The sequence below is a fragment of the Marmota flaviventris genome, chromosome 18, assembly GCF_047511675.1.
Source record: "Marmota flaviventris isolate mMarFla1 chromosome 18, mMarFla1.hap1, whole genome shotgun sequence".
In the NCBI taxonomy this organism is placed as follows: domain Eukaryota; kingdom Metazoa; phylum Chordata; class Mammalia; order Rodentia; family Sciuridae; genus Marmota; species Marmota flaviventris.
The window spans coordinates 9,335,882-9,355,424 of NC_092515.1; the positions used below are offsets into that span (position 1 = coordinate 9,335,882).

At 53.0% G+C, this 19,543-nt stretch overlaps 2 protein-coding genes across 8 annotated transcripts in view; one reads left to right on the forward strand and one right to left on the reverse strand.

Annotated features, from left to right (window-relative positions):
- On the reverse strand, window positions 1–12,411 carry Fkrp (fukutin related protein). 6 transcript variants are annotated; one of them, XR_011705295.1, is made up of 3 exons: window positions 12,382–12,411; window positions 10,754–10,815; window positions 1–172 (listed from the first exon to the last, which is right to left on the reverse strand). XR_011705295.1 is itself a non-coding variant. In XM_027945935.2 (3 exons), exon 3 carries the CDS (start codon window positions 4,901–4,903, stop codon window positions 3,419–3,421), a length of 1,485 nt encoding a protein of 494 aa, XP_027801736.2. In that variant the 5' UTR covers window positions 4,904–4,942; window positions 10,754–10,815; window positions 12,382–12,411; the 3' UTR covers window positions 2,010–3,418. The 6 variants fall into 6 exon arrangements, 5 of the variants coding, with proteins under 5 accessions (XP_027801736.2, XP_071460710.1, XP_071460711.1 ...); XM_027945935.2 differs by lacking the exon at window positions 1–172 and adding an exon at window positions 2,010–4,942; XM_071604609.1 differs by lacking the exon at window positions 1–172 and adding an exon at window positions 2,010–4,942 and having other exon boundaries at window positions 10,754–10,812; window positions 12,382–12,410.
- The window catches only part of Strn4 (striatin 4), a 23,096-nt gene continuing 15,576 nt past the window's right edge, over window positions 12,024–19,543 (forward strand). For both annotated transcript variants that reach the window (XM_027945932.3, XM_027945933.2), the window contains exons 1-3: window positions 12,024–12,329; window positions 18,238–18,341; window positions 18,833–18,906. In XM_027945932.3, the coding sequence (XP_027801733.1) occupies window positions 12,048–12,329; window positions 18,238–18,341; window positions 18,833–18,906 (460 nt within the window). In that variant the 5' untranslated portion in view covers window positions 12,024–12,047. The remainder of the gene's footprint in view (window positions 12,330–18,237; window positions 18,342–18,832; window positions 18,907–19,543) is intronic.

Here is a 19,543-nt window from a genome sequence, read left to right on the forward strand (position 1 = left end):
TTACTACTGAGAAGTCATTTGTTTATTGAGACCTCAAGTCACCTGATGATCCCCATTTAATGGGAAGCTGCTGGAACATCTGATGTGGTTCTCTGTGTCAAATCAGACGAAGGCAAAGTTGTCACTATAAACAGTGATAGCTTTGTTCATCAAGAAATCACACCAACAATTTCTAAATAAAACAAAATTATTTGAGAATGATTTTAATTTCAACTTAATTCTTTAGTAAGCAATCTAAAGAAAGATGCATATATAGATCAACTGCTTGGAATATTTAGAAGATAAAATATTTAAAAATTTGATGATGGGCCCAGTGGCACATGCTTGCAATCCCAGTGACTCAGGAGGCTGAGACAGGAGAATTGTGAGTTCAAAGCCAGCCTCAACAAAAGTAAGGTGCTAATCAACTCTACAAAATAGGGCTGGGGGATGTGGCTCAGTGGTCAAGTGCCCCTCAGTTCAATTCCCGGTACCCACCCCCAACAAAAATGTAAAAAAAAAAAAAAAAAAGAAAGAATTGATGCACCTACATGTTTATATCATTGAACTAGTTGACCAGCTGCAATCCCCCCCCCCCCCCAGTACTGGAGACTCTGCCCAGGCGACTCTCCCACTGAGCCACATCCCCAGCCCTGTTTATCTTTTTGAGACAGGGTCTCACTAAATTGCTGAGACTGGCCAAAACTTGTGATCCTCCTGCCCCAGCCTTCCATGTCAATGGGATTAAAGGTCTGCATTACCATGCCCAGCTCAGCTGCAACACATTTTAAATATGGTCTTTCCCTCTTGAGCATCACTGGGACATATGAAAACTGCGGGAGGCAGGGCTGCTGCTTTACTGTGTGGTGGTGTCCCGCAGACCTGCAGAGGCCCCTCGGCTCAGGCCCTGCTTGCCAGGAGCCAGGAGTCATGTAATAACCTACATCCCTTCCGTTTCCAAAATGTTCCATATTCTTTGGGAACCATTGTGGGTTCAGTGGTTGAAGGTAGAGGCTAGGTGCAGGAAGTCAGGCTTTGGACGTCTGAGACTGGGCCACACGCTTGTCTCCATTTCCTGGTCTGTGAAGCGCCCCCCACCCCTGCCATTTCTATGTTATGATGAACCCAGCCTAATTCCATTTTAAGATTGGGAGCAATCCCATCACAAAGTCATGAAAAGTTAATTTCTGTTTTACTATAAATTACTGAGATTTCTAAACCTGTTTGGAATTCCTGCCCGTGCTCTGAACTCACCATACCTGGCTCCCCTTGACCAGATAACAACCCTCTCTGAAACCTCAGTGGAGCCTCATAAATTCTGATGTTGGGATCTGAATTTACTCCTTATCTTGAAATATCATGCCATGTAGATCATTAACCTGCTATCTGCCTTTGTATTATGCATGTCAAAATCCTGTTAGCTGTAAGTTCTCAAGACACCCCTCCTTTGCAACTTTTTGTGCTTTAAAACCTGGTTCCTGGAGAGCTGGGGGCTGATCTGTAGCCCGGCTTAGGGAGAGACTGTGCTGGCCAGCTTTCTTTGTGTGAACAATATAAGCTTGCTTTAATTTAAAATTGGAGTCGGTGGCCTTTTCTTTGCAGTGAATTGCCTAAGAGCCACAGGACAATAGGTGGCCACACGAGGATTCACGCCTGGTCCTGATGTGGAGCGCTTCCCCTCTGAAGTACTTCACAGCGGCCCAGAGGCTGAGTGCTCTCACTGTCCCACTTCCCAGATACACGGCAAGGGTCCAAGTTCATACTGGGAGGAAGTGGCAGTGGTTTGAAGCTAGGCCTCTGCCACCTTGGAGCCTGTGCTTTTTTTTGAGCTGGGGTCTCACCATATCGCTCAGGCTGGTCCTAAACTCTTGGGCTCAAGTGATCCTCCTGGCTCAGCCTCTCTAGTAGCTGGGACTACAGGCATAAGCCACCATGCCGGGATTCCTGTGTTTTTTTGTTTGTTTCAAAGCACACTTAGGAGGTGTGCCGAGCAAGTCATTAGGATACAGCAAGAAAACATAACACCCCCATTCATATTCATTCTTTATTTTTAAATGGAATAATTTAATTAAGCCTTATTAGTAATATACAGACTGATAGTAGTACTTGTACATAATTTATAAATAAATACACATATCCTGGAGTACATGCCCAAACACTGCAGACTTTGAGATGCGTGATGGAAAAGGAAGGCTTAGCAGGTTACTCCTAAGTGGCATGGGACCCTCATGTCCCTCTGGGTTGCTGTTTCTAGAGGGGTCATCCTGAGAGAGTCAAGTATGAGCTCTGGGGCCTGATGGCCTGGGTTCAAGTCTCTAGTCTGCTACTCCCTAAGTTGTCTGACCTTCGGTCAGTGACTTCACCACTCTCACCTCAGTTTTCCTCACAGCAAAATGGACATAATAGCAGCAGTGGCTTTAGGTGGGTGAGGGATAAAGCTGAGGGATAAATCAGTCCATGTAAACACTGAGAACGATGCCTGGCTCCATAAACCTGATTACTGTTCACCCCTTGTGGGAAGTGGGGAAACAGGTGCAGAGTTGAAATACCGAGGTAATGAGCAGAGCCGGATCCAGAGCTCTCAGCCTGTTTCCTCCTTGTCAAGATGGGATTAAGAGCAGCACGCACCTTACTGGTTGACCCAGAGGAAAGAATCACATTCCCGGAGAAGGGGAGATCGTCATTGCTGTCCCACCTCCCATAGGGCCTCTTAGAGAACAGCAAAGGCTCAAGAGACGGGCGTGCGATGGCTTTGCAACAGGCACTGGGCTCAAGGACGCCCCGGCATCCACAGGAGGCCACCAGGAGCGGGACAGACGCGCCCTCTAGTGCAGGAAGCAACCCCAGCAGCCAAGGATCCTGAGGGCTCCTGTTAAGACACCCAATCCAGGCACTTGGAATCCTGCAGGATCCTGAAGCAGACGATGCCCCACTCGCCCAGGCCCAATGCGGAGGTGACAGAGTCGGGATTTGAGCTCGCCAGTCTTTCCCCAGACCGGACTCTCCATCCCTCTTTTTCGAACTCTCCCAGCCCCGTGGCGCAGGGCTCTTGGAATCTCTGGCTCAGCACTTCTCTGGACCAGGTCCTGAGGGACAGACTGGCATTTCTGGGCCTGTCTACCAAATGCCAGTAGCTCCTTCAATTACTGAAATGGCCCGGGATATTCCCACACAAATCCAAAGCTCAGTGGGCAGGACTGTATGACAACTTCTGGGCGTAGCTTTGGGCGCTTGGCCTGGGTCTCTCTCTGCCACAGGCAGGCTTCTCTTGTGCGCTTCCTCGCGTTTCTTTCTCGGTCAGTTCACCTGTCCCTTCTCCGGAACGTGCCCTCCCTCATTGTCAATCTAAGCTTCTCCACATCCAGACAGAACCCCCCCAAACAAAGGACATCTCTTCTGTCGTAATGTTCCCCAGACACCAGGTGAGGGCGTCAGGACTTCAGCCGCCTGTCAAGCTCAGGAGTGCGGGGTTGGGGTACTCAGGGTTCTCAATGACTCCAGGGCCGAACTTGAGCTCCAGGAAGCGGCGGTAGTTATTAGGTGCCTGCGCCACAAAGCCGGCAAAGGGCAGGGGCACCAGAGGCTGCAGAAAGTGCTCAGGGAACTCGACATCCTGCCGGTGGTCCAGCCAGGTGTCCTTGGTCATGACCCCGTTGCGGGGGTAGAAGGGCCACAGATCTACATGCAGGTGGTTGCTCTCACTATACTGCACGCGGAAGAAGTCGCCTTCTATGGCCTTCTCCCACACGAAGCCGCGCTCATCCACCACGGAGCCAGCCTCAGCCCCCCGCAGCTGCTCGCAGTTGCCCACATCCTCCAAGTAGATGCCCAGGTCCACATCGTAGTCCCACGGGATGATGTCCCCGTGGCGGGCCGCGCCTAGCAGCGAGCCGCCCTCCAGCCAGTAGCGCACGCCGGCTGCCTCGAGCACGCCCACCACGTAGCGCGCCGTCTCGCGGAGCGCGCGCAGGCAGCAGGGAGGCGTCCACCGCTCCTCGTAGAGATAAGCAGGCGTGTCACCCACCACTGTCCCGAAGCAGCGTGTGCTCTCCTTGCTGCAGCCAAACCACTCGAGCCTCCCGCCCTCCCAGCTCACCAGACGGATGCCGAGCGCACGGAGCAGAGACGCTCGTCGCGCGCGCCCCTCGCGCTCCGCCTTCCAGCGCGCGTGTGCTGTGGCCAGCGGGGGCTGGCGCGCCGCGGCGAAGGGCAGGTCCAGCAGCTTCACCGCCCACCCTCGAAGGGAGGTCTGCAGGAAGAGGCTGGTGCCCACAGGCCGCGCCAGGGGCGCCGAGAGGTTGAAGAGGTCCCGGGCACGCAGGAGCACCACAGCGTCCCCATCCAGGGCGTCACAACGGGGAGCAGTGGCTGCAGGGCCATAGCGGGCAGTCCACTCTCTCAAGCTGACATTCAGGGTTAGACACCGGGCTGGATTGGCTGTGGAGACAGGGGCCGCTACCAGGCGGGCACTTCCCCCCTTAAGGGCTTCCACCATGCGCTCCAGCTGGCCTGGTGACTCGGCCCGTGCCCCATCAGGCACCAGGGCCACAAACTCGGTGGCCACGTAGGTCTCTGGGCGCGAGGCCGCAGCAGGCCGGTCAAGGGCAGGCTGCAGCAGTGCCAGGCGAACGTTGGGGATGCGGGGCAGGGCCAGGGGTGGGTAGGGGAGCGTGTCTGCCGCCACCACCACGGGCTGGGCTGGGTCCTGCTGTAGGAAAGAGTCCACCAGCTCGGGCACCGCGTTGTCAAAGGCCTCAAACTCCCGCACCAAGATGGTGACGCGGGGGCCGGTGGCAGATGCACGGCGGGGCCCCCGGGCCCGGGAGTTCCTGGGCTGGTGCTGCAGCCACGAGAAGTAGAAGAGAACCAGGAGGTTGAGGGTGATGGCGGCTGCCAGCGCAGCCTGACAGCGGGTGAGCCGCATGGGGCCGGAGTTAGGCCCTAGCTGGGCATCCAGGGCATCCTGGGGAGATGGGATGAAACGGGAGGCTGCAGCTGGTTGTCAGAGGCCCCTCCCTCAATCCTCAGCCTTGCCTTTCTCCCCCAGTTGTCTCAACGACCCCTCGGTGCTGGGGATGGAACCCAGGGCCTCCAGCATGCCAGGCAAGCCTCTGCAGAGCTCCTCCCCAAGACGCACTGCCCTTCTCCTCCCTACTTGGCTTTCATTCTGACTTCACTTCCTCCAGGAAACCTTCCCTGACCTTCCAGGTGGATTACGCACCTGCCCTAGGCTCCTTGAGCATCCTGGGATTGTTTCACACCAGCCTGGCCACTCTAAGCCATAAGTGCAAGGCTTTGTCCCTTACTAGATGGGGACACTCAAAGGCAGGACCAGAGGCTGTCTGTCTTGGTCACTGCAGGATCCCCAGCATCACTCAGGATGAAGCCATGCTGTGCTTTTTAAAGATTTTTTTTCCCCAAGTGAATCACTTTACATGTTCATTCTCATCCTTGGCCTATTCTGTCAACTTCTCATTCAGATTCCAAGTCAGTTATAAATACCCTGGCACCATTCCCAGGCCAACTTGCACCTTCCTCTCTACCATTCCTTCCTCCAGGAGGCCGCCCTGATCTCTCCCTCCCGCAGGTGGCCCTGGCTCCAGAGCAGCGCTTAGACAGCAGCCCTCAACAATTCCCCAGCCTCTGCCTTCTGGACCCTTCTCATTTCCTCAAATCCTGTGCCATCCCATCATCTCCTTCCTGATGGTCAGTCAGATCATTTTGGTTCTACAAGAAAAGCCAAAAATGTTTGATTTTTTTTTTTTAATCAGAATCTCCCCCTCTTTCTTTTTCTTTCTTTCTTTTTTTTTTTTTTTTGGTACCATGGATTGAACCCAGGGGCGCTTAATCACTGAGCCACATCCTTAGCCCTTTTTATTTTGAGACAGGGTCTCACTAAGTTGCTGAGGATCTTGCTGAAATGCTAAGGCTAGCTTTGAACTTAAGATCCAGCCTCCTGAGCTGCTGGGATTACAAGTGTGTGCCTGAACCTAGCCCCCCTCCCCCTTTCTTTTTTTGTGATGCTGGGAATGGAACCCAGAGCCTCACACATTAGGCAATGCTCTACCACTGAGCTACATCCTCAGCCCCAGAATTATCCCAATTTAAAAATGTTGGTCACTAACTGAATTTAAAAAAAAAAAAATGGTGTGGTTGCCAGGGGCAGGGGGCAGGGGGCAGGGGGGAGTTGTTTGATGGGTACAGCATTTCAGGGTTGTTTTGTTTCTGTTTTTTGCAGTGCTGGGGAAGGAACCCAGGGCCTCAGGCAAGTGATCTGCTACTGAGCTGTACCCACAGTGTTTCAGTTTTACAAGATGCAAAACTCTGGATTTGTTTTCCCAACAATATGAATATATTTAACATCAATGAACTGCACAATTAAAACTGGTTAATATGGTACACTTTATATTATATGTCTTTTTTTAATTTGCTTACTGGGGATCGAACCCAGTGCCTCACGCATGCTAGGCAAGTGCTCTCTACTGAGCCACAACCCCAGCCCTACTTTATATGTATTTTATAACAATTTAAAATTTTTAAAAAAGTGGAAGGGGCTACATCAAGGGAGGCTGCCAACACAGGAAACAATGTGTCCCTGTTCACTGGCCTCCAGATGGTGCTGTCTCCCTCTGCCCACCACAGCTTGGGGATGTCTGCAAGGTGGTGTAACTGGGTAATCCTACCTACAGCTAATCCTACCTCCTAAATACTTTTGACTCCTCCTTCCTATTTCCTCAGCTTCCCCTCAACCCAGGTCCATCTAATTCCCATCCAACCTCCCCTAGGTCTCCTGCCCAAGTCCCCTCTTCTTAGTAGTGAGGTGGTCTTCATAAAGCATGAATGTGACCTCTCCCTCCTTGCTGAGAACTTTCTATGACTCCCTAGTGCCCAGGGGAGAAAGTTAAAATTTCTTACAACATTCCACTTGTGTGTCCACCATACCAGCTTCATTGCCTATTGCACTTCCCGTTCTGGTTTAGATAGGTGGTACCCCCCAAAAGCTCATGTGGGAGACACTGCAACAAAGTTCAGAGGTGCGCTGACTGGGTTCTGAGAGCCTTAACCTAATCAGTGCATTAATCCTGGTAGTGATTATCTGGGTGGTAACTGTAGGCAGGTGGGGTGTGGCTGGAGGAGATGGGTCAATGGGACTTACCCTTGGGGTTTATATTTTTGTCTGTCTGGAGGGGAGCTGTCTCTCTCTGCTTCCTGGTGTGATGGATGTTCTGAGTCGCTTTCCTCCACCATCCGCTTCCACTTTTATGATTTCTGCCTCACCTTAAACCCCAAGGAATTGGAGTTGGCTGTCTATGGACTCAGATCTCTGAAGCTATGAGCACCAAATAATTTTCCTCCTTAAAGTTGTTCTTGTTAGGTCTTTTGGTTACAGCAACGAAAAGCTGACTAGAACACCTCCCTTAAGCTCTGCCTATGTTACCCAGAATGTTTTCTAAACTGGTCTTATTTCTAAGCAATTCTGTTCCTTCTGTCTGGAAGGGTCTCCTATACCTTATTGCCTTGGGCCTGGGTCCTGCCTGGTCTTTGCACCTTCTCTCTCCACCCATCCCAGTCTTACTTGTCTTTCTTCAATTCAGTTTGGACAGCACTTAAGAATCTGAGTTGTTGTCACACCAGTAATCTCAATGACTTGGGAAGCTGAGGTCGGAGGATTGTAAGTTCAAGGCCAGCCTCAGTAATTTAGAGACTCAGCAACTGAGAGTGCCTCAAGAATTTAACAAGACCATGTCTAAAAATAAGAAAAAGGACTAGGGCAGTAGCTCAGTGGTAAAGGTAAAGCACCCCTATGTACAATCCCCAGTATTGCCCCCTCCACAAGAATCTGAGCTGTACTTCAAGAGTGACTTCTGAGAGCTGGAAGCAGCGGTGCACACCTATAATCCCAGTGACTCACGAGGCTGAGGCAGGAGGATCGCAACTTAGCAAGGCCCTGCCTCAAACTAAAAACTAAAAAGGGCTGAGGATGTGGCTCAGTAATTAAGCACTCCTGAGTTCTAGCCCCAACACACACACACACACACACACACACACACAAAGAATGACTTCTGAGCTGGGGATGTAGCTCAGTGGCAAAGCACTTGCCTGGTGTGCACATGAAGCCCTGGGTTCCATCCCCAGCACTGGGGGGAAAAAGAAAGCACTAGGTGCATGCAGTGGGACCTGTAGTCTCAGCCACTTGGGAGGCTGAGGTAGGAGGATCACTTGAACCCAGACAGAAGCTCAAGGTCAGCCTTGCAAACATAGCAAGATCCTATCTCAAATAAATAAAGAATAACTTTCCAATTTTAGAACATTGGAATTGCCTCCGGGCCTTAGATTGATCTTTCCCCGTCAATCTTTCAACATCAGTCGGTTGAACTACAATACACCAAATACTGTTCTAGGTACTGTAGCTACAGCCATGGACACACAGAAAATATTCCTGTTCTCATGGAACTTATGTTATTGTGGAGGTGAGAAACTTTGAAACCACAGAATCTTCTGGGCCTGAAAAAAATCTTAAAACTGCCAAGCACAGGGCTGGGGGTGGGGCTCAGTAGTAGAGCACTCACCTAGCACGTGTGAGGTACTGGGTTCGAACCTCAGCACCACAAATAAATAAAATGAAGATATTGTGTTCATTTACAAAAAACAAACAAATAAACAAACAAACAAACCAAAATTGCCGGGCATGATGATGCATGCCTGTAATCCCAGTAATTTAGGAGGTGGAGGCAGGAGGATTGCAAGTTTGAGGTCAGCCTGGGCAACTTAGAGACACCCTGTCTCAAAATAAAATACAAAGGGGTGAGGATGGAGCTCAGTGGCAAAGTGCACCTGGGTTCAACCCCAACACAAAAGCAAAAACAAAACAAATGAGTTTTATTCCGCAGGAGCACAGAAGTGGTCCTTAGATAGTTTCAGAGCCTTCCAATTCTTGATGGTCAGCGAGAGACCATCTTCTTACTTCCATCTTTGTCTCATTGCATTTCCACACTCAGTGCCTAGAGGGATCCTGTTAACACTCAAACTAGATCCTCCCCTGACTGCTTCAACTGTCCCCAACCTTCTCTCTCAAAGGAGAAGTCCAAGCCGTGCATGGTGGCACAGGCCTGTAATCCCAGTGGCTCGGGAGATGGACACAAGAAGATCATGAGTTCCAAGCCAGCCTCAGCAATTTAGCAAGACACTAAGCAACTCAGTGAGACCCTATCTCTAAAGAAAATACAAAACAGGGCTGGAAATGTGGCTCAGTGGTCAAGTGCCCTTGGGTTCAATCTCCAGTACCAAAAAGAAACAAAACCCAGAAGTCCATGTCCTCACAGTTGCCCATGAGGCCCCACACGAGTACCATCCTTTCCTACTTGCTTATTCAGCTCCAGCCACAGAGGCCCCCAAACTCCATTCTTCAAACACACTCGGGATTCTCTAGCTGCCGAACTGCCTCTTACCTGTCTGGATGCTCCTCCCTTGTGGCCTGCAGGTCACCTTCCAATGGCCATCCTATTTAACAAGCATGTCCCTAACACCCACATACTTCCTCTCCCACCCTACCTTAGTTTTCTTCCCTTCTGCTAGCATCTTTATTGTCGGGGTGCCCATGGAAGCCAGGGACTTATTTTGTCCCTGCTCAGTGCCTGGCTTACAGCCAGTGCCCAATAAACATGTATTGCATGAAGGAGTGACTTCAGTTGTTAAGATGGGGAGCCTGCGGTTCAGAGGTGGGAAGGATGCAGGAAAGGACCCAGGTCCTCCAAGTCCACGTTTTGACTGGCTGACTACGGGCCAGGAGGTGACCAGCAGGGCAGAGGACAGATATTGAGTTCTTAGTGACCTGAGGACTTGATGGCCAAGGAGGAGGTGCTACTTGCTGGGGAGGGTGTGAGGAGAGGACAAAGGGATCATCTAGTATCCCGACTAGATTGGTCTTGGCTTCACCAACTGTAAAGACCACAGACTCTTCCATGAGGGCAAGGTGGATGACTGATGACTGTGAAGCCTTGAATGTTCTACATGTTCTGCATCAAGATACAGCAACATCAACGATTTTATCAGCTCACAATGTGTCTGGCCCTGACACTTCCTATGTATTCACTGTTCTAAGCACTTCACTCGTTTAATCCTTATATATGATCACATTTAAGGATGAGTTAACAGGCCTACAGACTTAAAGTCACTTGCTCAAGGTCACACAGACAGGAAATGGTAGACCCAGAATTTGATCCAAGAAGCTGGTCCTAGAGTTATGCTTTAAATCAATAAACTCTTCTGCCTCTCCTGGGGCCGACACACAGCCCAACTCTTGGTATATCTTCAGTAAGCCTTCCCCAGCCCTAATTTGATGTGTCCATGAATATGTGAATACGGCATTGTAATTAATTATTTCAACTCAGTAACTCAATGGATATTTCTTCAGTGCTCTCTCTGTGCCAGACCCCATGTTCTGAGGACCAGGATGGAGGAGGTAGGCATTGGCTCAGGACTGCCTTCCAGATGTGAGAAAACAGACAAAAACCAAATACCTTATAGACAGGCAAAAAACCAGAAGAAGGCATGAGAGGAAAACAGGGAACTTGCCAGAAGGTGGTCAGGGGAGGTGAGAAGAGTGTATTGCTTTCTCCTTTCCACACAAAACATTGTAAGTGTGTTGCTCTCATCTGGTGTGAACCTCCACCCATGCAGCAGGCAGAAAAACTGAGTTCTATGTGGGCAAGCCTTTGGGGATAAGGAAAGGGCAGTTCACGTGAGAGTGCTATGACACTGAGGGACTTCTTACCTCCTAGGTTGCAGGCTGGGGGAGCTCCAGGAGGGTGGTTCCAGCCCGGCTGAGCTGCTCTGCTGAGGAAAGGAGAACCAGAAAACCCCAAGTCAGCCAATTCTGCACAATAGAGCCTAATTTCATACTACCACAAAAGTGGCATCTACGAGGTCAGGGAATCCTTTTTCTTAAAGTCCCATAAGTTTGGACACCAAATGGGGCATCTCAGGAGAGGGGTGGGGTGGGTGGGAGGGATGACAGTTATAGCAACCTTTAACCATGCCTCTCTCATGAATATGTCCAGAAAAGGTAAGGCTAAAAGTGACAGAAACTGTTACCATGACAACCGTTCTCTAGACACACTCCACCCCCTAGAGACAATTCTGAAAATCCCCTACCTTGTTGGGCCTGGTTCTTAGGGTCACCTGGGTGGGGAGGGGCTGTTACTGCAGCAACAAACACTTGGTCTTTCTAGTTTCTCACATCCTTGGGGATGGTCCAGGCCCTGTAACCATAGCAACTGCCTGGAAACAGCATCTCCTCCTCTAAATAAAAACACCTGGTTGGTTTGATCCATGGACCTCCCAGGATGAGAAGAGGGAGATGGTTACTATGGCAATGCTACCTGGGTGGCTACAAAGGAGGGGTTGGGGAAGAGTTTTTTCTCTTGGACATCAGAGTCCTTAGGGCTGGGGTCCTTTCTACCTGAGTGCTAGGTGAGGGAAGTTGCCACTATAACTGATATGGGCAAGGGCAGAAGGACCCCCAGGGACATAGGTTACCTTAGCAACCTACTCCTGGGGCTGAGACAGGAGAGGTTTGGAGCTCCATAACCACAAAGGGGAAGGGGAGACTGAGGGCTCCAAGCTGGGGGTTACCACGATAACCCACCTGGCCAGAAATCAGCAGGGGCCACTGCTGAAATCACCCCCGGGGGCCCCCTTCTCTCTCAAAGAGTGAAAGCGATTGTTCAGCGGTGTCCTGGGGTCTGGTTGGGGTACAACCCTCTCTTTGGGGTGAAGGGGGAGGAGCGGAGCAGAAAACTGCCCCTTCCCAAGCCTGCAAGGGCGGACGCCGCGCGGGGACTGGGTTTCCTTTGCCCTCCTCCGGGCGCGCCCCACCGCCCCGCCCCTGCCCTCACCCCCACGCGCACGCGCGCCTTCGGGGTCGACCCGGGTGGGCGAGGCTCGCGCCCGGCCCGGTGCTCGTCACCGCCTCTCCCCGTCCCCCGCCAAGAGCGCGCGCGGGGGGTTGGCGCGGCCGCGCAGGCGCGCGAGGCACAGCGGGCGCGCGGGCCGGCCCCGGGGCCTCCATGATGGAGGAGCGAGCGGCCGCCGCGGTCGCTGCCGCTGCCTCCTCCTGCCGCCCGCTCGGCTCCGCCGCTGGCCCCGGACCGACTGGGGCGGCCCCGGTATCTGGCCCTGCTCCGGGGCCCGGCCCGGCAGGTAAGGGAGGCGGCGGCGGAGGCAGCCCCGGGCCCACGGCGGGTCCGGAGCCCCTGAGCCTGCCCGGGATCCTGCACTTTATCCAGCACGAGTGGGCGCGCTTCGAAGCCGAGAAGGCGCGCTGGGAGGCCGAGCGCGCCGAGTTGCAGGTGAGCGCTGCCCGGGACCCCCGACCCCCCGCCCGGCCCGGCCCGGCCTCACCCGCCGCCGCCGCCGCCGCCATCTTGAAGCAATGGCCGCCGGGACGGCCGGGGGGGCGGGAGGTAGCCGCGACGGTCCCACGGAGCAGGTGGGGGCCCGTCCGAGTGGGGTCCCGAGAGCCCCGGGGCGGTAGGGGCCCGGGACGGCTCGGAGAGGGAGCGGAGGGGCCCGCGGCCGCGATGGACCGACCCTAGAAAGGGGCGGAGGAAGCCGAGCCGGCTGGAGGGGGAGTGAGCGCACCCGGGCAGGGGCTCCGAGAGGCGGCTCGGGCCGGAGGAAGCTCCCGAGAACTCGGGAAGGGCGCTCAGAGGAGTGGAGGGTTCTGCAAGATCCGAGCGGTCCCGGACCGGAGTGGACAGGAGCTCATAGGGGCCGAGGGATTCCCACCCTCGAGCCCGTCCCCGACCTGCTGCGGGTCGGAGGTTGAGCTGGGTCCCGGGCTCCTGGTGGGATAGCGGGCGCGCCTGGGAGGACGTGGGGCGCGCTGGGCTCGAGAGAGCGGGTCGGGTTGGGGGAGCCGGGAGGAGTGAGGAGAGGAAGTCCGGGAGTCTGGAATGGGGTGTGTTACGGGGCGTTTGGACCCGAGGAACTGAAAGATGGATGTGAGGACGACTCCGGGTTTCGAGAGGAAACTTTAGGGAGCCCCGGCATGTGTGGCAGAGGGCAGGGGAGGGGGTCCCGGGGTGGAAGTGTGGACAGGGTAGAGGATGTACCCTAGGAACAGTGTGGGGTGCTTGAGAGTGGGGGGGGAGCACCAGTTTGGGGGTTTGGAGGAGTGGGAGTGATGGCCCTGACACGGGAGGTGTGTGTAGGATGTCAGGTAAAGAGCCCTGAACTGGAGTGGGACGGTTTCTGCGGGGAGAAGAGGGCCTGGGATGGGAATAATGAAAGGGAATGGAGGTGCCCAGGGTGATGCTTTAGGGGAGCATTTTGTAGAGCAGGATGGTGTCTGTGGAAGATCCTGAGATGAACCCTGTGATTTGTGTGTGTGTGGGGGGGAATGTGCCCTGGGATGCTGCAGGGAAGAGTCTGAGGGATTGGGCTAGCTTTTGTGACCTTGAAGAGTGTGGGTCATTTTTGGACAGTGTCAAGAGAAGTTTGGGGATCAGAGACGTGAGGATTTGAAAAGATCAGGGATGGGCTGCCAGGTGTCCTAGGATTCCCAAGCTGGTGTATTATTAGCCGAAGTTGTCAGTACTTGATTCTAGCAGCCCATCTTTGCTCTTTGATTTGCTGCTTCCTATCTAGGGCCCACATAAAGAACTGATTAGAATTTTGATGATGGGCTTGATAAAAAGCATCCCCAGTTGTCCCTTCCCCCAATCCTAGCTGAGTGGTGGCTGAGGCTCTGGTTGGGTTGGGAGAGGAATCCTTACATAAGTGAGCCTCACTTTTGTGGCTCACTCTATACTTTCCAAGTTCTTTCCCAGCATACGTCTCATTAGATCTTGTCAATACCCCATTATGTAGGCAGGGCCAATGTCATTACCTCACGCAGCAATACTCATAACAGCTGCTGTTTATTCAGTGCATATTAATGTGCTATGCACTGTATTAGGCACTTTAGGTACACACTCTCATTTGATTCTTGCAGCATCCTAGAGAGTAAATGATGTTAGCCCTCCCTTTTTAAATAAAAGCAGAAGAGGAAACAGGTTTGGGGAGAGCAAAGGATTTATGAAGGATCATTGAGGCTGGACTGTGTTCCCTTCCTTTTTTCCACCCAATCCGGATAAGAAATTGGTCTAGATGGCCTCCCCAGGTCACCCAATGGTCATAGCAGAGTTTGAGCTGAATCCTGGTCTGTGGAACTTCACACCAGTGCATCCTGCACCACCCATTAACCACCTTCTCATCTTTTTTCTAGTGAGAGAAAAGCTATGTGTATCCCATGTCTTTGTGACCCTTCTTGAGTTTGAGGGGAACTTATGGGGAGCACTGCGCTAGGCTCTGTTCTCTTATTAGGTCTCCAGCACCACTTACCTTATGCTTTTGTTACATTAGCAAAAGTTAAAACATCTTACAGGTGCAGTGTGAGGGCACACATCTGTAATCCTGGTGACTTGGTAGGCTGAGGCAGGAGAATCTAAAGTTTGAGGCCAGGCCAGCCTCAGCCACTGAGTGAGACCTTGTCTCAAAGTTAATAAATAAATAAATAGGGCTGGGGATGTAGCTCAGTGGTAGAGCACCTTTGGGTTCAATCCTCAGAGCTGAAAAAAAAAAAAAAAGAGTGGTGAATATGCTTATTTCCCTGGGTAAAGTGGATTGTCTGGGTGGCGTTGTGGAGGGAGCAGATGTTTGTTCCTCGATTGGTGCCATGCCACAGTGCCCCAGCGCTGTCCATTCCCATCAGTGGCACCTCTTCTCACACACCTTTCCTCCAGCACTGCAGACTCTGCTGCGCCATCAGCGTCAGGTAACTTCTGATGAACTGGGAAGAGCTGAGCCGGCTGCTTCCTGCGCAGACCTGCTGTGTAACCAGTGCTCAGGACGAGGTTCTACCAGGAGGCACCGAGATTTTGGAGTAGGGAGGTAGTGCAGATCCAGTCTGATAATAAGTGGTAGTGTGTTCATGGGGATTCCAAGAAGTAGGCTATGTTTTTTGCCCCTCAGAAACTTGCAGGCCCCCAGAGGAGGGTGGTTTGCGCAGGAGTCTGCACAGATTGCACACGCTCACGCAGTTGCATGCAATTGTAGGGCTCTGCCCTGGTGCCGTGTGCTGTGTTCTGAAAGGGAAGCTCTCTAAGGACCAGAGGAACCCTTTGCGGAGGGTTCTGACCCAGACATTCATGTGGGAGCAGGTGTGCTGCCTGTCCCAGGGGCTTCGGGATCTTGTGGGAACTCTTCCCTGCCAGGAGCCGTGGGAACTTGGGAGGGAAGAGCTGAGGTGCTACAGGGCTTCAGGCATTGCATGGGGACCCTGGGACAGAAAGGCAGGCGTGAAGAAGCAACAGTTCCCAGAGGGAAGCCTGGGAGCTGCTGCCTTTCTAAAGACAGGGAAGAGCTGGGGAGAGGCGGCCACCATGTCTCCGAACTATGGTTTTTTCTTTTTTTAATTTTATATATATATATATATATATATAATTTTTTTTTTAGTTGTAGTTGGACACAACACTTTTATTTCACTTGTTTATTTTTGTATGTGGTGCTAAGGATCAAGCCCTGGGGCGAGTGCTCTACCACTGAGCCACAATCCCAGCCCCAAGAACCATGGTTCTTTTGGTGAGGGTGACTTCTGTCTGTCTGGCCAGAGGGAGAGGCAGTGGGTGGATATGGTGAGCAGAGAGCTTCTAGATCCCAGGCTCACCTGCCACCCTGGCTCACAGATCAAATAGAGCTGCTGGCGCTTGCTGGTGTTGCTGGGAGGCTGACTGGCCACCTACATTTCCCCTTTTTGGTGGGATTCCACCAGTCCGAGACACTTGAACCACATATTTCTGGTTCTCTTTTGTCCCTTCTCTGCCAGAAAAACAGAAGGGGACAACAGAGCAGAGTGGGCTGAGATCCTTGCATTGTAGCCAACAGGGGGGTCCAGCATGGAAGGAAAGACGCTGGGAGGTAGAAGCACACGTGGGGACAGCTGAGAAGGGCAGGCGGGGTCAGACCCGGGGCTATTCAGCATGGACCCTCCCTGGCTACTCTCCCTCCATCCACCTTCCCAAATGAGGTATAGAGGAGGTTTGGGTACCGAGAAGACACACAGGACAGAAGTTCACGCTTCTGAGATGTTGATCACATGGGGAGTCTGCCTACAGGCCCAGGATATTCAAGTATATACATGTTGATTAAAGTCTTAGGAGGGAAAAGGTCCTCTCGGTGGATAAGTGAGGTGTCTTGCCGTAGCATATCTGATGATGTGTTTATGTGCTGCTTGTTAGTCCCGTAGCCCCTATTAGAATATAAACCCCGTCTTGCTCTGTTCTGCACCTTGATTCATAGTTTGGGCTTAAATAGTTCGTGGATTAAATGAACAGCTCTCCTTTTGTCATACATTAGTGTGTGTATCCCTTTTTCTTTGTTCATAAAGAGGCGCACCATTGCAGGTATGCCTGCAGAACACATTCCTAGAGGTGGAACTGATAGGACAAAAGCAAGGTCGTGGAACCTCTATTTATTTAGGTACTAGGATTCGGACCTGAGGGTGCTCTACCACTGAGCCACGCTCCCAGCCCATTTTATTTTATTTTATTTTGATACCAGCGTTTTAACCCAGGGGTACTTGACCACTGAGCCACGCACGTCCCTAGCCCTTTTTATAATTTATTTAGAGACAGCGTCTTGCTGAGTTTCCTAGAGCCTCACTAAATTGCTGAAGCTGGCTTTGAACTCATGATCCTCCTGCCTCAGCCTCCCGAATTGGTGGGATTATAGGCATGCACCCCTATGCCTGGCTGAATCTCTTTCTAGATACTGCCAGATTGCCCTCCAGGAAGGGTTCATTAATTCATGGCCCTACCAAGTGTACAAATGTGCCTGTGTCCCTGGCCTGGGCCAGTGCTAAGTATCACTTAGTATGTGCTCAATTATCAGCCGACCTGAGGGCAGTTCCTGGTCCCTGGGGCAGGACAGGGGTGATAGCAGGCCTGGGGCATGGGGACGTGCCCTGCTTCAGGTGCATGGGCTGGAGGTCAGGGTCCTGGCAGCCCATGGCAAGGAATAGTGGTGTAGGCGGGCATCTGAGAGGCTGCCTTGGGCAGAGCAAAGCTTGAAGGAAGATATCTAGGGTCAGCCTGGGGGGCTTCTGGGAGAGCCTTGTATTTCTTCAACAGGTATGTGATATGCAGGGAGCTCCGTGGCCGCAAGACGTAGTTGTCTAGCAGGGCAGGGGGCCTGTGGTCCGTAGTGTTCCTGCCTGACGGGCCTTGCCTCTCACAGGGATCCTAGCTCCCCAGAGGAAATGGGCCCATTTTAAAGTTTCAAAAGAATGGACAGAGAAAAAAAATAGCAAGAGAGGTGGAAGGAGGAGCTGGCATCTGCTAGCCCTTATTCTGGGCTGGGCCTTGGCTGAGGAGAATGGAACACATGAGCGGGTGCTCTCATGCACCCCATTTTCTAGAGGGCCAGAGGATAGCTCGATGATCTGCCTAAGCTAATGCAGCAAATAAGTGACTAAGCCAGGACTGGAACTCAGGCCGTCTCAGGCTGGAACGTGGAGCCCTTGGGGAGAAGCCAGGGATGAGCCGCATGCTCAGGGCTTTGGCAGAGGTCTTCAGGAACACGATCAGGGGCCAAGATCCTGCCTCGAAGGCCGTTGGCCCCTTGTTTCCAAATGACCTGTTGACAGAAGAGCAGACCGGGGCAGTCTGAGCCAACAGATGGTGTGAAATGCTTGGCAGGAGCCCTGGACCATGTCTGTGGCACATGTCCCTCATGCCCTGGGTGTGACATCGGGATGGTTGGTCCCCATGGTGGGGGTCGGGTAGTAAAGCTTCTGCATTGCAGTTGAAGCTGAGCTAAGCCACCCACTCTTGTCCCTAAGCTCCAGAAGTAACTTCCTACGCCTCTCAGAGACAGATGCTCTGGAAAGAATAGTGGGACACCACCTCCACCCGCCACCTTAGGGGTGACAGCTGACTTGATGCTGGAAGGGAGGTCGAGGGCCTGCATCTCACTTCATCCCCTCCTCTGCCGGCCTTGACCTTCTGCCAGGAAGGCAGCAGCCAAGTCAGACCCACACTGTTCCCATATTCATTTTGGGGCTGAGCACTGCTGTTCAGATTTTTCATGTGGTGACATGACTGGGAACTCTGGAGGCAGATCCAGCATGTCTGGCCAGTGCCCTGGGGCTGTACCTGAGTGAGTGAGTGACACCATCACTGAGCCCTGAGACCCTCTTCCTCTCCCTTTTGTCCACAGGCTCAGGTGGCCTTCCTCCAGGGAGAAAGGAAAGGGCAAGAAAACCTAAAGACTGACCTGGTGCGGCGGATCAAGATGTTGGAGTATGCGCTAAAGCAGGAAAGGTGAGTCCTGCCGCCTGCTTGTCCTGACCTCTGAGAGGTCTGTGGGCCATATGCCTTTCGACTGCAGGCGCTCGAGGACCAGGCATCCTCTTCCTGTCATCTTCGGGAGGAAGAGGAAGCAGGGCGCAGTGGGATCCAGGGTAGACAGCAGTGGCAATGCGTGTGAGGGCGGCCCACGGTGTGCTGACTATGGACCATAGCGGTCTTGCTTACCCATTCTGATACTTGCTGGGCATGATTGTCCTGTTTTTGACAAGAAATTGAGGCTTTAGGATGGGGGTGGCTTCAAGGACTCTTGGAGCTGGGATGGCAGCACAGCCAGGTTGACTCCAAGGAGTCGCTTTCCATCACCGCACCCACCGTGGCATCTCCTGGGGGGACGTCTGCTTCAGCGTGGGGTGAGTGGGTGAGGGAGGCCCGGGGATTTGGGATTCTGGAGGTGACTGCTGGCCCATCCACCTGTCTTGCTCATTAATCATTTGCTTTTTTAGGGCCAAATATCATAAGCTGAAGTTTGGGACAGACTTGAACCAGGGGGAGAAGAAACCAGATCTGGCAGAACAAGGTACCCAGCCTGGGATCCCGGCCCTTGTTGTCCCTCCCTGAAGCTGGCTGTGAGGGGAGTGTAGAGACGGGGTGCTCTCTTACTGTGCTCTGTGGAAAGCAGTCCTGGCCATGAGGCAGGGCGGGGCCGTGGAATGGAGTTCTCAGCGCCCTGCTGTGTGCGCTCTGTGGACTCTGCCGGGTCCTGGGGTGGACCTGCCTGCCAGCCCTCCCTCTGAGACACCATGGAATCGCAGCAGCTTGCGCCTCCCTGTGAGGAGCGGAGCCAGGCTATTTATAGGGTGCTGTGGACAGCGTAGGAAGCTGCGGAAGCCTTGCCGAGAGGTGGTGTGTGTGCTGGGCTGGCATCCAGCTATACATCCAGAAAGTTTATTTGTGGGTGCTGCTTTCTGTCCCAGAACAGGAGCACACCAGGGCGCGAGTAGCCCCTGCTCTCTGGGTCCTTAGAACCTGAGCGCCTGGAGAGGCTTGTTCTTCCAGAGGCAGTGAGGGCAGATTTCAGGGGAGGGACGGGGGAATCAGCGAGGCCAGAACAGCTGGGGAGGGTGGCAGACCCGAGGGGCTGCACTGGGTGAAGCTGTGGCTTGGCCGAGGGGAGCTGCGAGGGCCCTTGCCCACTAGGTGCAGGGATTCTTCCA